Source organism: Arachis hypogaea, chromosome 8, assembly GCF_003086295.3.
Source record: "Arachis hypogaea cultivar Tifrunner chromosome 8, arahy.Tifrunner.gnm2.J5K5, whole genome shotgun sequence".
Lineage (NCBI taxonomy): Eukaryota > Viridiplantae > Streptophyta > Magnoliopsida > Fabales > Fabaceae > Arachis > Arachis hypogaea.
The window spans coordinates 9835173-9853129 of record NC_092043.1 but is presented as its reverse complement, the minus strand read 5'-3'; the positions used below and the strand labels follow the sequence as shown (position 1 = coordinate 9853129).

Here is a 17957-nt window from a genome sequence, read left to right as displayed (position 1 = left end):
AATAATTCTTTTTTATTTAGCTCAATTTATTTTAATTTGTCACAGCTTTATTCTAATTCACACACACACACATATACACACACACACACACATATATAAGAATAATGATTTTTTTTAGCTCAATTTATTTTAATTTGTCACAGCTTTATTCTAATTCATATACACACATACTATAGCCACTGTCATTATGATGCAGGTTTTCTCTAAGATTCCCTTTATCCAAGACCCTTTTAACGAAAAGGATGAAGAGATATCTCTATAGTCTACAAAGACTGCTGAGAGTATCATCAACTCTCTTTGACGTACTCACTGGTAATTTACACATATATATCATCAGATCATATGTTATATAAATTGTTGTATTATATTCTGTATTAATTATTGTCAGATGTGAATCAGTTACATTTATTACATTCAGGCAATAATACTTATTTACTCTAAATCATTTAATGTTTTGGTTTGGAAAGACTATACCATGCCTTCATGTTTCTTTTATTTGAGTTCATTTCCAACTACAACCAATTGATACACATTTTTTTGTAAAAGCTGCAAATTTCTTCCTCAGTTTCTTTCTGTGAATTTATCTTCCATGTTTTCTTTCACATTATTATAAATAGTCATCCCCTGTAGAGTAACTTAGTATATTGTATTATGCACTGCTTGGAAAAATATCATCATAATCTGCATATTTTATTTGTTATCATTAGTTTCATTAGTCATGGTACTAGAAGACTATCGATTGACTCCCAAGCTTGCAAGAGCAAGGCGAATGAGCATTTTAAGAAGCAAGAGGTTGAACCATACTTTGAATGTCAATGATGTTCTTAGATATAGTTGTAAGTTTGAAGTTATTTTTTCATCAACTATACATGTTCATGCCCATATTCACATTATTTAAGTAGTTTCTGATTTTCTTGATACATCTCCAAAAGATCATTCATCTCAAGTCGTGCTTCCTCACAAGAGAACTTCTTCAGCTGTTTCAAATGACAGTATTAGTCGCTTCATATCAACTGAGAAAGGTCATTCAAGTTGTACAGGTAATAATAAAATTTGGTTACATTTTATAATACATGTGTCTCTTTAGAAGAAAAGCATGTTGCTTAAAATGATCATGTTAATCAATTGTAAAATATCTTTTAATTATATTAATTTACTTTTACAAATGTATTGTTAATTCCTTTTACTATGTGTATATAGGTCACCAAATGTTTAAAGTGAATTTTCATGATCCTGTGAATTTGAGTTCTAATATCTCCAGCAGTCGAGATAAGAAAAAAGTTACATTAAAGGGAACATGTTCCTCAACAAAAGCTATCGTTAATCCCTCTGATAATATGCTGTCTGCTAAAGCAACATTCGTTGATTCTACCAGCATCAGAACTCCTTTGTTAGATGTTACAAATGGTTTGTACTTCTCATAATATAAAAGTGTAATTAATAATTTTTTGATTAACCATTCTGTTTCTCTTTGAGGTTTTTTTTATCATTCTTTTGGTTAATAAGGATTTTGTTTAATTTTGTTACAGTAGGTTGGAATAATAGCAGCAGATATAAATCATGTATCCTTAGTAACACTAATGCAAATTTACAAAAGGATAAAAGTCATAAACCTACCTACGTTGATGGTGCTGATTATCTGTTTTGCAACAATAAAATAATAACCTCTTCAACCATGAATAATAATTTGGAGAGGTGTGAATTTATAATTTTTTTTATATGTTAATTTTTTTTATGTTGTTATCACTCTAACCAATAATTAGCTTAATGAAAATTCATTGTAGTTATTTGTTTGAGTTTTTTTTATGTCTTTTTTCAGTTGTATTATACATAATCATAAGAGATTCACCAAGCAAACAGATACAATTATCAGAGAAGTATGCAGAAGTAACAACGAGCTATTTACATCTTCTGTTCATGACCTTGGACAGTCTTCTAAAAATGCAAATAATGTAATTCATGATTCCAATGTATCAGATTTATATCATCATGAAGGTATTCCAACTTTTACTTGACTAATTTAGTAATTGTTCAAATTTCACTTTAGGAAGGTTTGGATTGATTTTTGAAAAAAGTACTTTTTTTTTTACTTTTTAAAAAAAAATTGTTAAATAGATAGAAGTTATTGCACATTTAAATAATTTTTAAAAAGAATTATAAGTATTAGAAATGTCTTTTGCTTAATTTTTTTTAAAGCAATATATTGTTAATTTTAGGAGAAGTAAATAATTTGTTTTTTTAGATAATAGTAATTTTTTAAAAAGATTTATCTAAATAGATTTAAAATTATATGAAAGTAATTCATTTTTAACAAAAAAATATTTTTTATAATTTCAAAAAACCCATCCAAACCCAACAATTTATTTAGCAACAGCATTACAAATGACTATTCTATTTCAATTTTTTTACAGTTGTTGATGTATTCGATGACATTAATTTAGAAAGTGATTACTCTATTGATTTTCAAGACGACAATGTCATTGGTAAAATTTAAATTCATCAATATTTATAACATTATTAAGTTATATTTTAATGGAGTAATATTTATGACTAGAGCATAACAAGATATATTATTTTTTTAATATTTTATTTAGATGAAAGTGCGACTGCATACGAGATTGACAGCTTAGTTATTGATGAAGAAGGTATGTTTTCATTAGATTGAAAATTCGTTACACAAATATAGATATATTAAATGATTCAAAATATAATTTACATTATATTAGCTAATGAAATTAAAATTTTATTTTAAAGCTTTTTGGGATGCGGGTGATCCTTCTCATACATGTATATATTGCAAAGCTTTGATGTGGGATCATGAGAGACTTTCAAAGAGTATCAATAGTGTCACTCCTCATTTTGGTTTGTGCTGTATGGATGGCAAAGTTGAGTTGCCCCTAATGAAACAGGCCCCAGATAATCTAAAAGCATTGTATTTTTTGGACGATGAAATGGGCCGATACTTTCGAAAAAACATAAGGGCATTTAATGCAATGTTTTCATTCACATCAATGGCTGGCAAGATTAACCATAAAATTAACAATGGTTCCGGTCCGCCGTCATTTATTTTGAGTGGCCAGAACTATCACTCAATCGGAAGTCTTATTCCACAAGCAAATGAAAAACTAAGATTTGCACAGCTCTACATTTATGATACGGACAACGAGATTCATAACAGAATTAGTGCTGTTCTGTAAGTTTTTTTTTTGTATACACAAAGCATACTCTTTATAGTATCAACTTTATTCACTTACTCATTTAAGGTCCATCAATATGTTGTGTTTGTCATATTTTCTTTTCTCTTTTTTTTTTCAGCCCAGTAAGTTCGGTGGGTAATCTTGAACATGATATAGTTTGTATGCTGAAAAATATGCTAGATGAGCATAATCCTTTGGCACAGTCGTTCCGTTATGCTCGGGATAGATTCACCGAGTCACATTCTCTTGATATGAAGTTAAAACTGATTAGGCGTAGGGAAAAAGATGGTCGGCGATACAACTTGCCTACTGCATCAGAAGTTGCAGCATTGGTAGTTGGTGACATTGATGATTCTTTATTGGACAGAGATATCATATTGGAAACCAAATCAAAACAACTAAAGAAGATTGATGTTATCCATCCATTGTATTTGGCTTTGCAGTATCCTCTTATTTTTCCATATGGTGAGGATGGATATAGAACAGGCATCTTAGCAGCTTCTCGATACAATGTTGACGGTTCAAAGAAGAGGAATACAATAAGCATGAGGGAATTCTTTGCATTTCGACTGCAAATGAGGTCATCTGAGTCACCAATTCTGCTTAACTCCCGTAGGTTGTTCCAACAGTTCTTGGTTGATGCATATACTATGGTAGAGTCTGAGCGTCTTAGTTTTCTTCGTTTCAACCAACTAAAGTTGAGGGTTGAAAAGTACAAGTTATTGCATGAGTCTTTAGTTAGAGGTGAAGCAGATGCTGTTTCAAGTGGTCAAAGAATAATTCTCCCAAGCACTTTTACGGGTGGACCTAGATACATGTTTAATAATTGCAAGGATGCATTTGCTCTTTGCAAGCATTTTGGTTATCCAAGTTTTTTTTGTCACCATCACATGCAATCCTGAATGGGATGAGATAAAGCGCTTATTAATTGGTACTGGCCTTAAAGCAGAAGATCGTCCTGATATTACATCAAGAGTCTTTAAGATTAAGCTAAACAACTTAATCAGAGATTTTAAGTATGGTGATATTTTTGGAAAGATTTCTGGATGTAAGTCTTCTTTTTTAAAAAAAATGTGAAGTTTTACTGCAAATTTTTTAATTTACATTTCATTATAGTAACTTTTGCTGTTTTGGTTTTATTTTCAGATGTATGCACTATTGAATTTCAGAAGAGGGGTCTTCCTCATGCTCATATTTTGTTGTTCATGCATCCTCTTTCAAAACCTAGGTCTCCTGATGATATAGATAAGTTAATATCGGCACAAATACCCGATAAACGTCGAAGGCCTAAGTTATATGCTGCTGTTGAGAAATTCATGGTTCATGGTCCATGTGGCAAGTATAACAAGAATAGTCCTTGCATGGTAAATGGTTTGTGCTCCAAATATTTTCCCAAACAATTTAGACAACGTACTGTTGTTGATGAAGCTGGGTTCCCAAAGTATTGTAGGCCAAAAAATGGTCGCACCATAATAAAAAAGGGTGCAACTCTTGATAACTCTTTTATTGTCCCGTACAACCCAACTTTGTTATTAAGGTATGGTTGTCACATTAATGTTGAGCATACTTGCCAAACTTCTGCCATCAAATATTTATTCAAGTATGTTCACAAAGGAAATGATCGTGTTACTGCTTCATTCTACCAGACATCAGTTAATGGTAATGCTCCTCCTATTGTCGATGAGATTAACAACTATTATGATTGTAGATACATTTCTGCATGTGAAGCTGCTTGGAGATTATATGGTTATGATATTCAAGTTAAGGAGCCTGCTGTTATCAGACTTCCATTTCACCTACCAGATGAGAATCCTGTTATTTTCAAGGAATACGAGGGTATTCAGGATGTCCTTAGTCGTGTTGATGCGAAGTTCACTAAATTACAAGCATGGTTTGTTGTGAATAAATATTTTCCATTGGCTAGGTCATTGACCTATTGTGAGTTTCCACAGAAATTTGTATGGAAGGACGATATTTCAATGTGGATTCCAAGGAAACAAGGTTATTCTATTGGTAGGTTGACACATGTTCCTAGAGGTAATGGCGAGGATTATTATCTTAGACTTCTTCTCAACATTCAGAAAGGTTGCACCAGTTTTGAGGAAATACGCACTGTTGATGGTGTTACACACAACACTTTCAAAGAAGCATGCTATGCACTAGGTCTCTTGCAAGACGACAAAGAATTTATTGATGCTATTCTTGAAGCAAGTACTTGGGCTTCAGCCAACTATGTTCGTGACCTTTTTGTCATGCTTCTGATATCAAACAACATAGCATGTCCAGATTTTGTTTTAGAAAGATGCTATAAAGAATTATCTGAGGATATTTTATTTGAGCAAAGAAGAATTCATCATGTTCAAGGTATTTAGTTAAAAATTGTACAATTTATGGTTTTAATTTATTTATTGATATGTTATTATCTTGAAGTTGCTACATGTATTAATATAAAAATTATATTTTTGTATAGATCTTCATTTGTCTGACGAGCATATCATGAACTTGACCCTTGCAAAAATTGAAGACAAGATGCAAGCTAATGGAAGGTCTCTTAAAGAGTTTCCAGCGATGCCCTACCCATCATTAGATCTTTTTCATGGTTTAGAAGATCGCTTATTGTTGGACGAGGTTAATTTTGATCGTTCTTTGCTTAAGCAGCAATATATGCAATCTCTAAAGACCATGACAGATGAGCAACGATCTGCATTTGACACCATTGTTGATTCCGTAAACAATGATCGCGGCGGATTTTTCTTTCTATATGGTTATGGTGGTACTGGCAAGACGTTCATCTGGAATACTCTTTCTGCTTATCTTAGATGTGGTGGGAACATTGTTCTTAATGTTGCTTCAAGTGGCATTGCTTCTTTACTACTTCCTAATGGTCCTACTGCTCACTCAAGATTTAAAATACCGTTAAGCATCAATGAGGACTCGATATGCAACATAAAGCCGGGAACACCTCTTTGTAAACTTATTTGTAAAGCAAAGCTTATTATATGGGATGAGGCACCAATGTTAAGTAAGTATTGTTACGAAGCTCTTGACAAGTCTCTAAAAGACATTCTTCGCTTTCAGCCATCGTTTAATCCAAACCTTCCATTTGGTGGCAAAGTTGTTGTACTTGGCGGAGACTTCAGGCAGATTCTTCCAGTAATACCTATGGGTTCACGGCAAGATATTGTGCAAGCATGCATTAGTTCATCTTATCTATGGGATTTTTGCACAGTCTTAAAGCTTTCAAAGAATATGAGGCTTACTGTTGGTGGTATGGTTGAAGTTGATGATGATATCAAAGCTTTTGCAGATTGGTTAATTCAAATTGGGAATGGATTGGCAGGTGATTCAACAGATGGTGAGTCAGAAGTAGTCATCCCTAAAGACATACTTATTGATGATACTGATGATGGGTTTCAGAATTTGGTTACATTTGTCTACACAGGGTTATTGATGAACTTGGATAACATTAATTATTTCAAGGAGCGTACGATTCTGGCACCCACTCTTGAAGTTGTCCATGAGGTCAATAACACAATTATGGAATTTATTAATAGTGATGAAAAAGTTTATCTTAGTTCAGACTCATTATGTGCTGAAGAGGGCAACATGGAATACGAGTTGGATGCTATTACAACTGATGTTCTAAATTCGATAAATTGCTCAGGTTTGCCCAACCATCAGTTGAAACTCAAAATTGGTGTACCTGTGATGCTTCTAAGGAATATAGACCAAAGCAATGGACTTTGCAATGGTACTCGATTACAGGTTCGTAGACTTGGAAATCATGTAATTGAATGCAACATCTTGACGGGAGACAAGTGTGGTGAAGTAGTTCTCATTCCACGCATGAATATGGCTCCGAATAATGAAACTCTACCTTTCAGGTTTCAACGTAGACAATTTCCTTTGGTAGTCTCTTTTGCAATGACCATAAATAAATCTCAAGGTCAAACTTTGAGCAAAGTTGGTTTATACTTACCTAGACCTGTTTTTACACACGGACAATTATATGTTGCGTTGTCTAGGGTGAAGTCTAGAGAGGGTTTGAGAGTTTTGATAAAGAATAATGGATCACTAAGTGATGATTCTACCTTAAATGTTGTGTATAGGGAAGTTTTTCAGAATCTCTAACGATGTGCTTTAAAATTTTTATGCTTTTGTACAATTCGGATGTTATTGCATATTTTTTTGCGACTTTTCTTTCTTTTTTTAAGTTGTAGGAATTTTTTTTATAGTCAGTAACCACATAGATATTTTATTTTTGAGTGTTCGCTTGCATTATGTTATTTTTTTTAATAACTTTTATTAGAGTTAATTTAATGTTTATTGCCAATTTCAAGTGGAGATTATGGTTTGTTTAATTTGTCGTCTATGTGTTGAGTGTGCAATTATATATAGCACATATTGAAAAAAAATTCAGCAAAATCCTATGCGTTTTTGTAATTAAAATTTGTTCTATAATGTAATAAATTAAAGCAGTGATTTAGTTCATCATTTCCCGTGCTTAGCACGGGTCATGCACTAGTTGTCTTCTAAAATTTGGTTATGTTGATGAAAGATGCACGGTAGCTAGTATAGTAAGAGAAAATTTTATTAAAATTTAGTAGTATTTAATCATTAAAAAGAATATATATAATTTTATATTATTAAATATAATATTATATTATTAAAAATATTAATGATGACTAATTAATAGTTATAAATTATAAAATATATTAATTATTGGTTTTATTAAAAAATTCTCTGAGCCAATTAGAACTAACTAGCTGAAAAAATAAAAAATCTGCTATAAAAAAAAATTTCACTACCTTAATTTTTTAAATATTAAAATTAAAATATAAAAAATTGACTTGAATTAGTTTAAATCGTAGTTGAGTCCTTAAACTTTTTTTTTCACTTAATAGTAGTATCGTTAGGTTTTCTTTTTCTGGTTGAAAGTTAGCATTATTAATTAGTTGTTCTTTATGTAATAAATGTGACATGATTGTGTAATCAATGGTCAAGATTTTATTTATTCCTCTTGTGTGAACACTGAACTTTGAGTGCAAATATTGAATACAGTAAAGACAAAAAGTTCAAACTAAATTTAATTTGCAGAGTAAGACTTATAAGTGTTTATAATTTGAAAATATGAATTTAATTTTGATATAATAATATTTTAAAATATTTTATATTGTCGTATAATTATATTTATTTTTTAATAATTATTTATATAGTCAATATAAAATATAATTATTTTTATTGATGTGATATTACATAATTAAATATATATGTAAATTTACTTGTCTATAATAATAAAGAATATGAATAAAAAAAAATCCAAACTTTGTCCTTCCTCTCACTCTTTTGCTGAAAAAAATTCAAAGGATATTAGAGATTAATAAGAATCGGAGCAAAAACAGGCCAACAGATTTATGTATAAGTATAACTAATATATATATCAACAAAATAGGTTAACAAATAAAAAGAAAAACACCAATATTTTAACATGAAGAAGTTCTAAAAAAAAAAAAGTTACAAGCTAATATATATCACTCACATGACGCTCAAAATTTTAGTCAAATTCTAATTAAATCAGTCACGAGAGAAATGTCACTTACAAATTACAAGAAGCTTTGGATTACTTACTTGGTTGCCTCTTAGACAGATTTGAGTTTGTGTTTTGCTGCGCCCTGCAACGAGTGAGCTTAAGTTATTATAAATAGCTAAAACCAACTACAGTTATTTCCGCACCAAACATGCATAACCATTTATTTATTATTATTTCACCTAAATGGACAAAATACATGTGAAATGAACCAATTATGGACACATGTATACATGTCAGGTTTCAACAAAGGACACTTCTTTGTAAGTATGATACCCACGTTATATTATTCTCAAATTACTCATTCTCAAATCACTCACTCACATAAATAACATTATCATATTTTTTATCTTTCAATTTCACTAACACTTATAGAACAAAAAATCAATAAGCACCTCTCAATTTTCATAATACATGTTTTATTGTTTAGAACACACAAAATATATAAAACATATATACTTTTATATAAACAATACTTCATACTAATAATTCATAATTTATTTAATTTTGTTTTTAACTTTGACTATTCAAATAAGTAACTTTTATATATCTTTATTAGTTGACATCTTATAATTTTTAGCACAACTATTATAACATCTTAAAAAAATTTTAAGTTTAGTCATCAACTTAAAATTTTTAATACAATTTATGATTCTTCTAGTATAAAAGTGATGAGTGCAACTTGTTATACATATAGATGTTTTATGATTCTTTCAACTTGATTTGTAGCCTCTAATTTTGACTAGAAGATAAAGTGTGACTTATGATTCTTTTAACTTCTAGTTTCATCACTTATAATTCTTATAACTTCTAATTTTATGATAGCTCTAGTATGGTGTAAGTTGATTTAGTTTTACTAGCGTTGCCTCTCTTAAATCAAGCTTGCAAAATTAATCATTTCAAACATCTTTTTTAACTATTTCAATGCCAAGAAAGTAACACATCAATCCCATATCTGTCATTTCAAAATGCTTTATCATAGCCTCCTTAAATTCTACAATTGTCTTCAAAATGTTGCCAATAAAGATTAAATCGTCAACATAAAGACACATGATCAAGATATCTCCAGGTTCAATAAACTTGATATAAAGTGAATGTTAAAATAGATATCTTTTGAAACCATTCTGAATGAAATCAGAATCAATCTTCTTGTACCACGCTCTTGGTTCTTACTTTAAACCGTACAAAATTTTCTTCAACTTGTAAACTTTATCTTCTTCTCCAGAAATTTCATATCCTATAGGTTGCTCAACGTACACTTCTTCTTCTAAAGTGTTATTTAAAAATGTTGACTTAACATCTATTTGATGTATCTTCCACTTATTTTGAGGCGAGAGTGAAATAATCATACGAATAATGTCTAATTTAGCAACAGGAGCAAATACTTTAAAATAATCCATACATAGCTTTTGTTTGTATTCCTTAGCAACTAATCTTACTTTGAAACGATCAACTTCACTGTTGGGTTTGTACTTAGTTTTGTAAATACACTTTACACCAATCGACTTCTTATCTACTGGTAAATCTGTCAGCTCTCATGTGTCATTCTTCTCAATGGCATGAATCTCCTTTTTCATTCCTTTCATCCAATTGTTGTCTCTAGAGGCTTCTTCAGAGATCAATGGCTCACAATTTGAAAATAGGACAAAATTTTATTATTTCTTCATCCAACGAATCGTTGTCATTGCCAACTTCATAATCCACTAATCTAACAGGTAGTCTCTGCTCTCTTTAAGGTCTTCTAGACGATTCTGGTTGTTCAATTGTCTTTCTTCTTCATCATTGCACGTATTTGAAAATACAATCGGCCGCTTTTCTGTCTTTGTATCCCAGTCCCACATGCCTTTCTCGTCAAACGTCATGTCTCTGCTGACGATTACCTTCTTTGATTTTGGATTTTACAACTTGTATGCTTTTTAGTCTGAGCTATAACCGACAAAGATACATTTCTTGCGTTTGTCATCTAACTTCTTTCTTAATTGATCTGATATGTGGGAATAAGCCAAAGACTCTGAAATGATTATTGGAAGGCCGTTTTTCACTCCAAGCTTCCTCTGCAGTTTTATCACGAACACTTTTTGTTGGACACCGGTTTAAAATATGAACTACTGTTGTGACTGCTTCAGCCCAAAACTCTTTAGGCATTTGTTTTTTTATGGTAATCAATGGCTAAGAGAAGGGGGGTTGAATCTTGGCCTCCTTTTAATTTTGCTTGTAATTTTGCTTTATGTTGAGAGATCACAGGAGATACTTTGATTTTATCTCCTGACACGGTAGAAGTCAAAACAGAATTGCTTGTAAGAATTGTTATAGAGAAACGTTATTGAGTAGAGAAATCAGAAGATATTTTATTTTTGTCTCCTATGTTGCAGAACCAGAAATAGAGAAGAGAGTAAAATATGAGACACTGATGTATCTTGGTTCGGCTACCTAGTGCAATGTAGTCTACATCCAATCTCCATCACAACAATGACGAAATTTCACTATCTTTTCAACCGATTACAATCACCAATTCTCTCTTGGATATACCTCAACCATATCTGGGACAAGTCCAAATTCTAACCCAACCTGAACTTGACTAGGACTCACCCTATCTTTCAACTGCAAAGTGCTAACCTAACTTGCAAGAGAATCCACTCAGGATTATGAAACAAAACAAAAATGCTAACAAAGATTTTTTGAAATAACTTAGGTTTTTTCTCCAAGTCTAGCTCTCTGGCTTTTTCACTCATTGGCTTTTTCTTACAAAACTCACCATGTTTTTCTTTTCCTAATAAAACTCAGACAAATGAAACTGAAAAAAAGAAATACAATATGAAACCCATGAAAGAAAAGAACAAGAACAACCCAGGTAGCTATGAGGATTGAGGACAGAAACTTGTGTTCTTTCTCTCTTGCTCAATTCTTAGCTGTTCACCCCTATTATAGAGGAGTGATGCTTTCAGGGCTTGAACCATCTTCAACATTTGGTTTGTCTTCTCCAACAATCAAATCAGCAGCAGTGTTCGTAGAGGTGAGAGAGAACAGAAGCAATGACATGCAACCTTACTTTTCTCTCTCATCCTTTTTCTTCGAGAATATTGAAACTGGGCCATTGAGTTTTGCTTTGGCCCCAAGTATGTTTCTTAGCCGTTGATAAACCACTAAGCACCCTTAACTTCACTATCTTTATAGTTTTTTAAACGGTGCTTGAGAGATAATTTTTTCATGATTTTTTGGTGAAGCACAAATGGAAAAATCATCTTTTTATGATCTTCTTCTCAGATGAGATCTTTTTCCTTGTTGTAACCCTTTTACTTTCTCTTCTTGTTTGAATTTGAAAATAACTTTTTTGTTTTTTACCATGCTCTAACTCCAAAACTTTCTTCTTTCTTTCTTTTTGTTACAGAGATTGATGTGATAAGAAAGAAGAAGAAGAGAGAAAAGAGAGAATTCTTTTTGATTTGGTGAATGTGAGAATAGGTTAAAATGATTTGAAGTTTAACGAGATGATATCAAGTTAGTGAGGTGAGTAGATTTGAGGGTTGGTCCACTAGGTTTATTATAGATATTGGGTCAATAAGTTTTTCTTTCTTTCTCAAGGTTCAACCTGTTTAAACTTTGGATTGAGTTTGGAGTGAATGGTTTGATTGGGTTGAGCTCGATATCGGGCTTGAATGTGTGTGTGCGCGCTAATGTGATTTCATTAACTCTGCACACTAAACTTCACACAAACAATTTAACATTGATTCAATAATGTTTAATCATCATCATAGTTTAATTCACTAAACTCAACAGTTTTGACTTGAGCATGTATCTAATCATATCTATGATGGTTTTATTTTTTCTGTCAACAATTTCATTTTATTGAGAAGTATATCTAGTTGTTAGTTGGTATTGAATTTTGTGTTGTTTAAAGTATTCTAAATATGTAAGATATTTTGTTTTTCTGTCTATTCTGAAGATTTTGATTTTACAACTACTTTATTTTTCGACAAATGTCTGAATATCTTAAAGATAACACATGCTTCTGATTTCTGCTTCAGAAAATATACCTATGTATATCTACTAAAATCATCAATAAAAGTGATAAAGTACCTGCTATATCTATTGCTTAAAATTTCTACAAAACAGATATTTAAATGCACAATTATTGACTCTTATCTTGCTCCAGCTATATGAAGCCTACATAAACTGGTCTCTTTCTCCAGCTATATGAGGCATTGAGGCTGTATAAACCGGTTTGTTCTTTCTCCAGCTATATTAGTCCTACAGAAAGCGGTATTATTTATTTTATAGAGGAAAGTCGCAGTTATTGAATATTGCATGAATGTGTGAACTGTGAAGAATAATGAGGAGTGCATGAAGCATTATTTATTTTGGATTGATATTACTACATCGGTGTTTAATCTCTGTTTCATCACCACGGTGCATGATTCACATGAAAAACATTCCTCGGCTGCTTTTGTTTATTAATACGGGACTCTAAACCAAAGAAATAAAGATATAAAATTATATTTGAAAGATAAAATAAATATAAGCACAAACGTTACGTTTTAAGATAATAAATTAATATATTTTAAATTTTTAATAAAAAATATAATTTATTTTTATTATTTTTATTATTTTTTATAATTATATTTTTTTATTAGATTATCTTTTAAAATTTTTCATATTTAATTTCTCACTCAACAAAATATAATTAGGTCGTTATTTATCATTGACATGAAAGTTGGAAACACCTATGTCTTTCTAAATTTTTTTCCTGGGAAACACCTATGTCTATTTTTATTTTTTTTGGACCTGATGTCTTTTTTTTTTCTTTTTGGTTGCGGGAAACACCTGTGTCTAATTCTCCATTCAGTTGTTAGAGTCTTGGACTTATGACAAGCCCAGAGGATTTTCTTTGGATCAATTACATTCCGGCTGTAATAAATAGCCCAAATAATTTGGGCTCAAGGCCCATATGAATTTTATATTGGCAAACAAAATAACGATTATATTATTTACACACTAAATATTATTAATATCCATATAAAAATATTATTATTATTAATTAATTGTGTATTTTTAATTACAAAACAAAAAAAAATACGAATTTAATTGTTAAAAAAATACTAATATTAAAACAGTATTTATTATAAAGAGTGTAAATTAATGGAACTGTAAAACGAATAACGTTAGCACATGCGTATGCTATGAGTCTATGACTTCCAAGACAATATGAAAAAAAACAAAAGCATATGCTATGACTTCAATCAAAATGTGATAGGAAAAAAAAATTGCCACACAGCTTGTGGAAGCAGAAGACCATTTCGAGGGTTCAAATATTCAATTCAAAGGTCATGACAAAATGGTTCGAAACATCATTAATTCATTATTTTCCAGGTCCGTATATAAGTACCATACTCATGAATACACCCCCCAATTTCTGAATTTCATTTAATAGTAGCATCATTCGGTTTTTTTTTTTTTTTTTTTTTTGGTTGAAAGTTAGCATTATTTGTTGTTCTTTATGTAATGAATGTGACATGAGGTGTAATACTGTAATCAATGCGTTGAAGTCAATGGTCAAGATTTTATTTTTAACCCTTTGGTGTGAACACTGAAATCTGAATGCAAAGATTGAAAGTTACTTAAGCAGTTAGCTGTTAGGCTCTTTAATTCCCCCTTCTCCTCTTTCCTCCTCCACCTCCTATACACACCCCACCATATTCACTGATAACTTATCTACTCATTAATTAAAAGTTAAAACCCAAATATATACTGAACTTGTAAACATTGCTTTTCATAAGCAATCCATACTTCATAAATTTTGAAATAACTTACTATTTTAATTTTTAAAATTTAGACTATTTTTTATAATTTTATCACTAATATTTAAAATATTTATTTTTGTCTCAAATATTTTATTTCATCATATTTTAATCATCTAATTAAAATATAACTATTTTAGACTTAGAAAAACATTCATCTATTTCGTGATTTTAGTTACCATAATATAGTTCAAATGTATTTTGATTCTTAAAGAGTGCACTAATTCCATCTACATAAAAGGTTGTTCATTCTATTTCTTTATTAACATTGACTTAACATTTTTTCTAATTTAAAAATTTGATTTATATACTATTAAATAATTAAATAATTTTACAACAAATCTGAGAAAAATTTAGATCAAAATATAGTTCTCAAACAAATTTTTTTTTTTAATTTTATGACGAAAATCAAGGCTTCAAACATTAAGAGTGAATAAACTACATATTAAGATAACGGCATTATAAGTGGCTTTTGGTAAATAGAGGCTGAACTTTCTAACATTATCATGTATGTGGTTCTTACTTCTTCCTATACTCTCTGCCTTTCCCATTGGCATAGTATGATTAGGACAGCACCAATTTCCTTATTTTCCTCACCCTTTCTGTGTAAGTTCATATCTTGATTAAGCAGTGATAAAATATTATGAAAATAAATAATCATAACCTGCCTTGTGGCACAAATACACTATCATAATTTTATTGGCACCTATTTTTTTTTTAATTTTCATATTTTTTTTTCACTCTGAAACATAATATAGAAAATAGTTTATCAAGATCTTCATTTTATTCTATGATGATTAGTGAGTTAAAAAATGAGATAATTTTTTAATAACCTTATGGTTGATTATGTATCCCTAGCATATAATTTTAATGGCTATAAGCTTCAATTTTCATTGAATTTATCTTAAATAATAACTTGTTACTTATAAAATATTTGTTTCTTGTTTTAGTCTTGATATAATTTTCATTTTGGTCAATTAAAGTTTAAAAGGTTTTTATTTTAATTTATATCATTAATTAATTTCTTCTGCTAAATACTAAAAGGATAATCCAATGCACAAATATTCAACGTTATTGTGGAATTAAAAAAAGAGTCTATTTAAATGGTAGAATATATAATATTAAAAAATTCTGCTAAGGAGTCAATTGAGTATTTGTATAATACGTATAATTGGCTATTTATTTGGCCTAATATGAGTTAAAAAATAAATATTCAGAATAAAATACTACTAATTTTCTTAAACACAATACACTTATACTATCTAAAATAACCATCCGGATACCATGAATAATAAACATCTGATATCCTACTGAATCGAACATCTCTGTACCTCAATTGTACACATTATACATATATTCCATTGGCTCATTATACTTCTTCAATATTAAATATTAATGTGATAAAATATGCCATATTAATATTTAACCTATCAAATTAATACTTAACATAACAAACTAATGACAAAGACTAAATTAGTCTTTTTAATTTTATTACATTAAAATAAGAAGAAAAAATTATTAAAGTGGAATTTATACCATTATTTAAAGCCCTCAAAGGCCACAACATACAAGCACATGAGGGAGTCCTAATAAGCTGACATAAAACAGAGAAGAGAGAGGTTGGAGCATGGAGGGTAAAAAGATGGCAAAGGCAAAAGAGAAAAGAGAGATTTGGTGTCAGAAATCAAAGAATGGAAGTGTCTTCCCTGCAAAGAGGCGTTCAGTGAAGAAGATGATTTGGGATTCCATTGTTAAGGCCATCTTCAAGTCCATCAATGGTAACAACTCAGTACACCCCTGCACCTAATTAAGAGCTTTCTCAATCCCATAGTTGATGCTTAATTACATCTCTTACCATTCCATGTAATATAGTATACTCACAGAAGATGCAAATGTTTGATTCATTGATGGTCCTTATTATTAGCATGTATTCTGATACAGAGTAGTTAGCCTATGCTTATTTCAATTTCCAAATACCATCACTGCTTTCTATTCAAGATGAAAGCCAAGTTCACAACGCGTATAAACCTTAGCTTCTAATGTTATTATCACACACACAAAAAGACGAGAAAACCCTTCAACTTAGAAAAATGAGCATCCTCCTCCATTTTTCAACTTTTTCAAAACACAAACACCACTTTGTCCTCTCCTCTTGTTAGTTCCTCGTAGCTTATTATCAATTCAAGGGGCAAATGGCTGTATTTTGTAATTTGTAGGGAGCATTTGGTTAGAATATTGGCTATGTTCCTTTTTACATACTTTATATGTATTTTGAGTATACTATAAGAAAGTTATCAGGTGTACCGGAAATACTGGTCTTCCAGTTGTTTTAACAATTGATCTGAATTAATATATATTATATATATTTTTTATAATTTAGATCAACGGTTAAAATAACTGGAATATCGATATTATCTAAAACTCTTCCTATACTATATACTATATATGTTCTTATTGGACTATTATGTAAGTTTCTTAAATTTACGAGTGTTCACTCCTTTATGACAGTTCATCATCTTCTTCATTCGACACTATGATTATACTATATGATAGGTGGAAGGATAAATATAAAACATGTCATACATAATTCAGTCCAAGATTTAGTTAAAAAAAAATTTCTAGTTTTAATATTTTTAATGTGTTATATATATACATTTTTTGTAATATTTTTTCTAGTTAATGAATACTTTTTTAGCTGGATTTGAGAGGATATTCCGATCATTCCATAGGACAATAAAGTGACAAAGAGTAAAAAGCAATTAACTTTTTATCATTAATAAGATGACGTCCGAGTAATTTATTTCTCTAGAACTTTACTAAGAAAGCGTGTGATTCCAAAATTGAAAGCGAGGAATAGTGGCCTTTTTGAGTGTGACATGGTGACAATAATCTTTGGCATGTAGTCAGTTACTTTATTATTACATTCATAACGACAATGTGGATTTCTGTACCGCCTACAATAATAACCATCACTTCCATCTATTCTTAATTGTCACCACATAATATAGATATTACTAAATTAATTTCCCGTGTTATATCGTGAATGGGTGCATGTTGGAGATTATGAGAGCCAATGCATCTAATTAAGAAGGAAGACTGTTAAAGAAGAAAGATTAAAGTGTAGCCTAATTTGAATAGCTGATATATAAATATTTTGTGGTGATGATTACTCAGTGTGTTCTTTGACACACCTTGGCTCTCATGGCTTTTGTGAGGTAAAGTTATATGTTGTTTAAATAGACGTGGTGATTCGTCAATAAAGAAGATTAACTACTAGATTCGTTGAGCCAAGAAAATAAAATCCGTTTTAATTAACTGTGAGTCGTGTTTCCGCGTTAACATGGAAAAAGCAACGAATTCTGGGCCCACCTGTTAATC

General features: G+C 30.5%; 1 protein-coding gene across 1 annotated transcript; it reads left to right on the top strand.

Annotated features, from left to right (window-relative positions):
• The first annotated feature begins 718 nt into the window (after positions 1-718).
• Positions 719-7328, top strand: LOC112704978 (uncharacterized). Its single transcript, XM_025755840.1, has 12 exons — positions 719-836; positions 903-1040; positions 1201-1407; positions 1533-1695; positions 1820-1995; positions 2412-2483; positions 2595-2645; positions 2755-3193; positions 3316-4058; positions 4147-4245; positions 4344-5561; positions 5668-7328. The coding sequence occupies exons 1-12, from the start codon at positions 719-721 to the stop codon at positions 7326-7328; spliced, it is 5085 nt and encodes a 1694-aa protein (XP_025611625.1).
• The last annotated feature ends 10629 nt before the right edge of the window (positions 7329-17957 follow it).

Coding starts and splice junctions, on each gene's coding strand:
- LOC112704978 (XM_025755840.1), top strand. CDS start 719: ATGGTACTAGAAGACTATCGATTGACTCCCAAGCTTGCAAGAGCAAGG. Junction 1,996..2,411: donor AGATTTATATCATCATGAAG/GTATTCCAACTT, acceptor ATTTTTTTACAG/TTGTTGATGTATTCGATGAC. Junction 2,646..2,754: donor CTTAGTTATTGATGAAGAAG/GTATGTTTTCAT, acceptor TTTATTTTAAAG/CTTTTTGGGATGCGGGTGAT.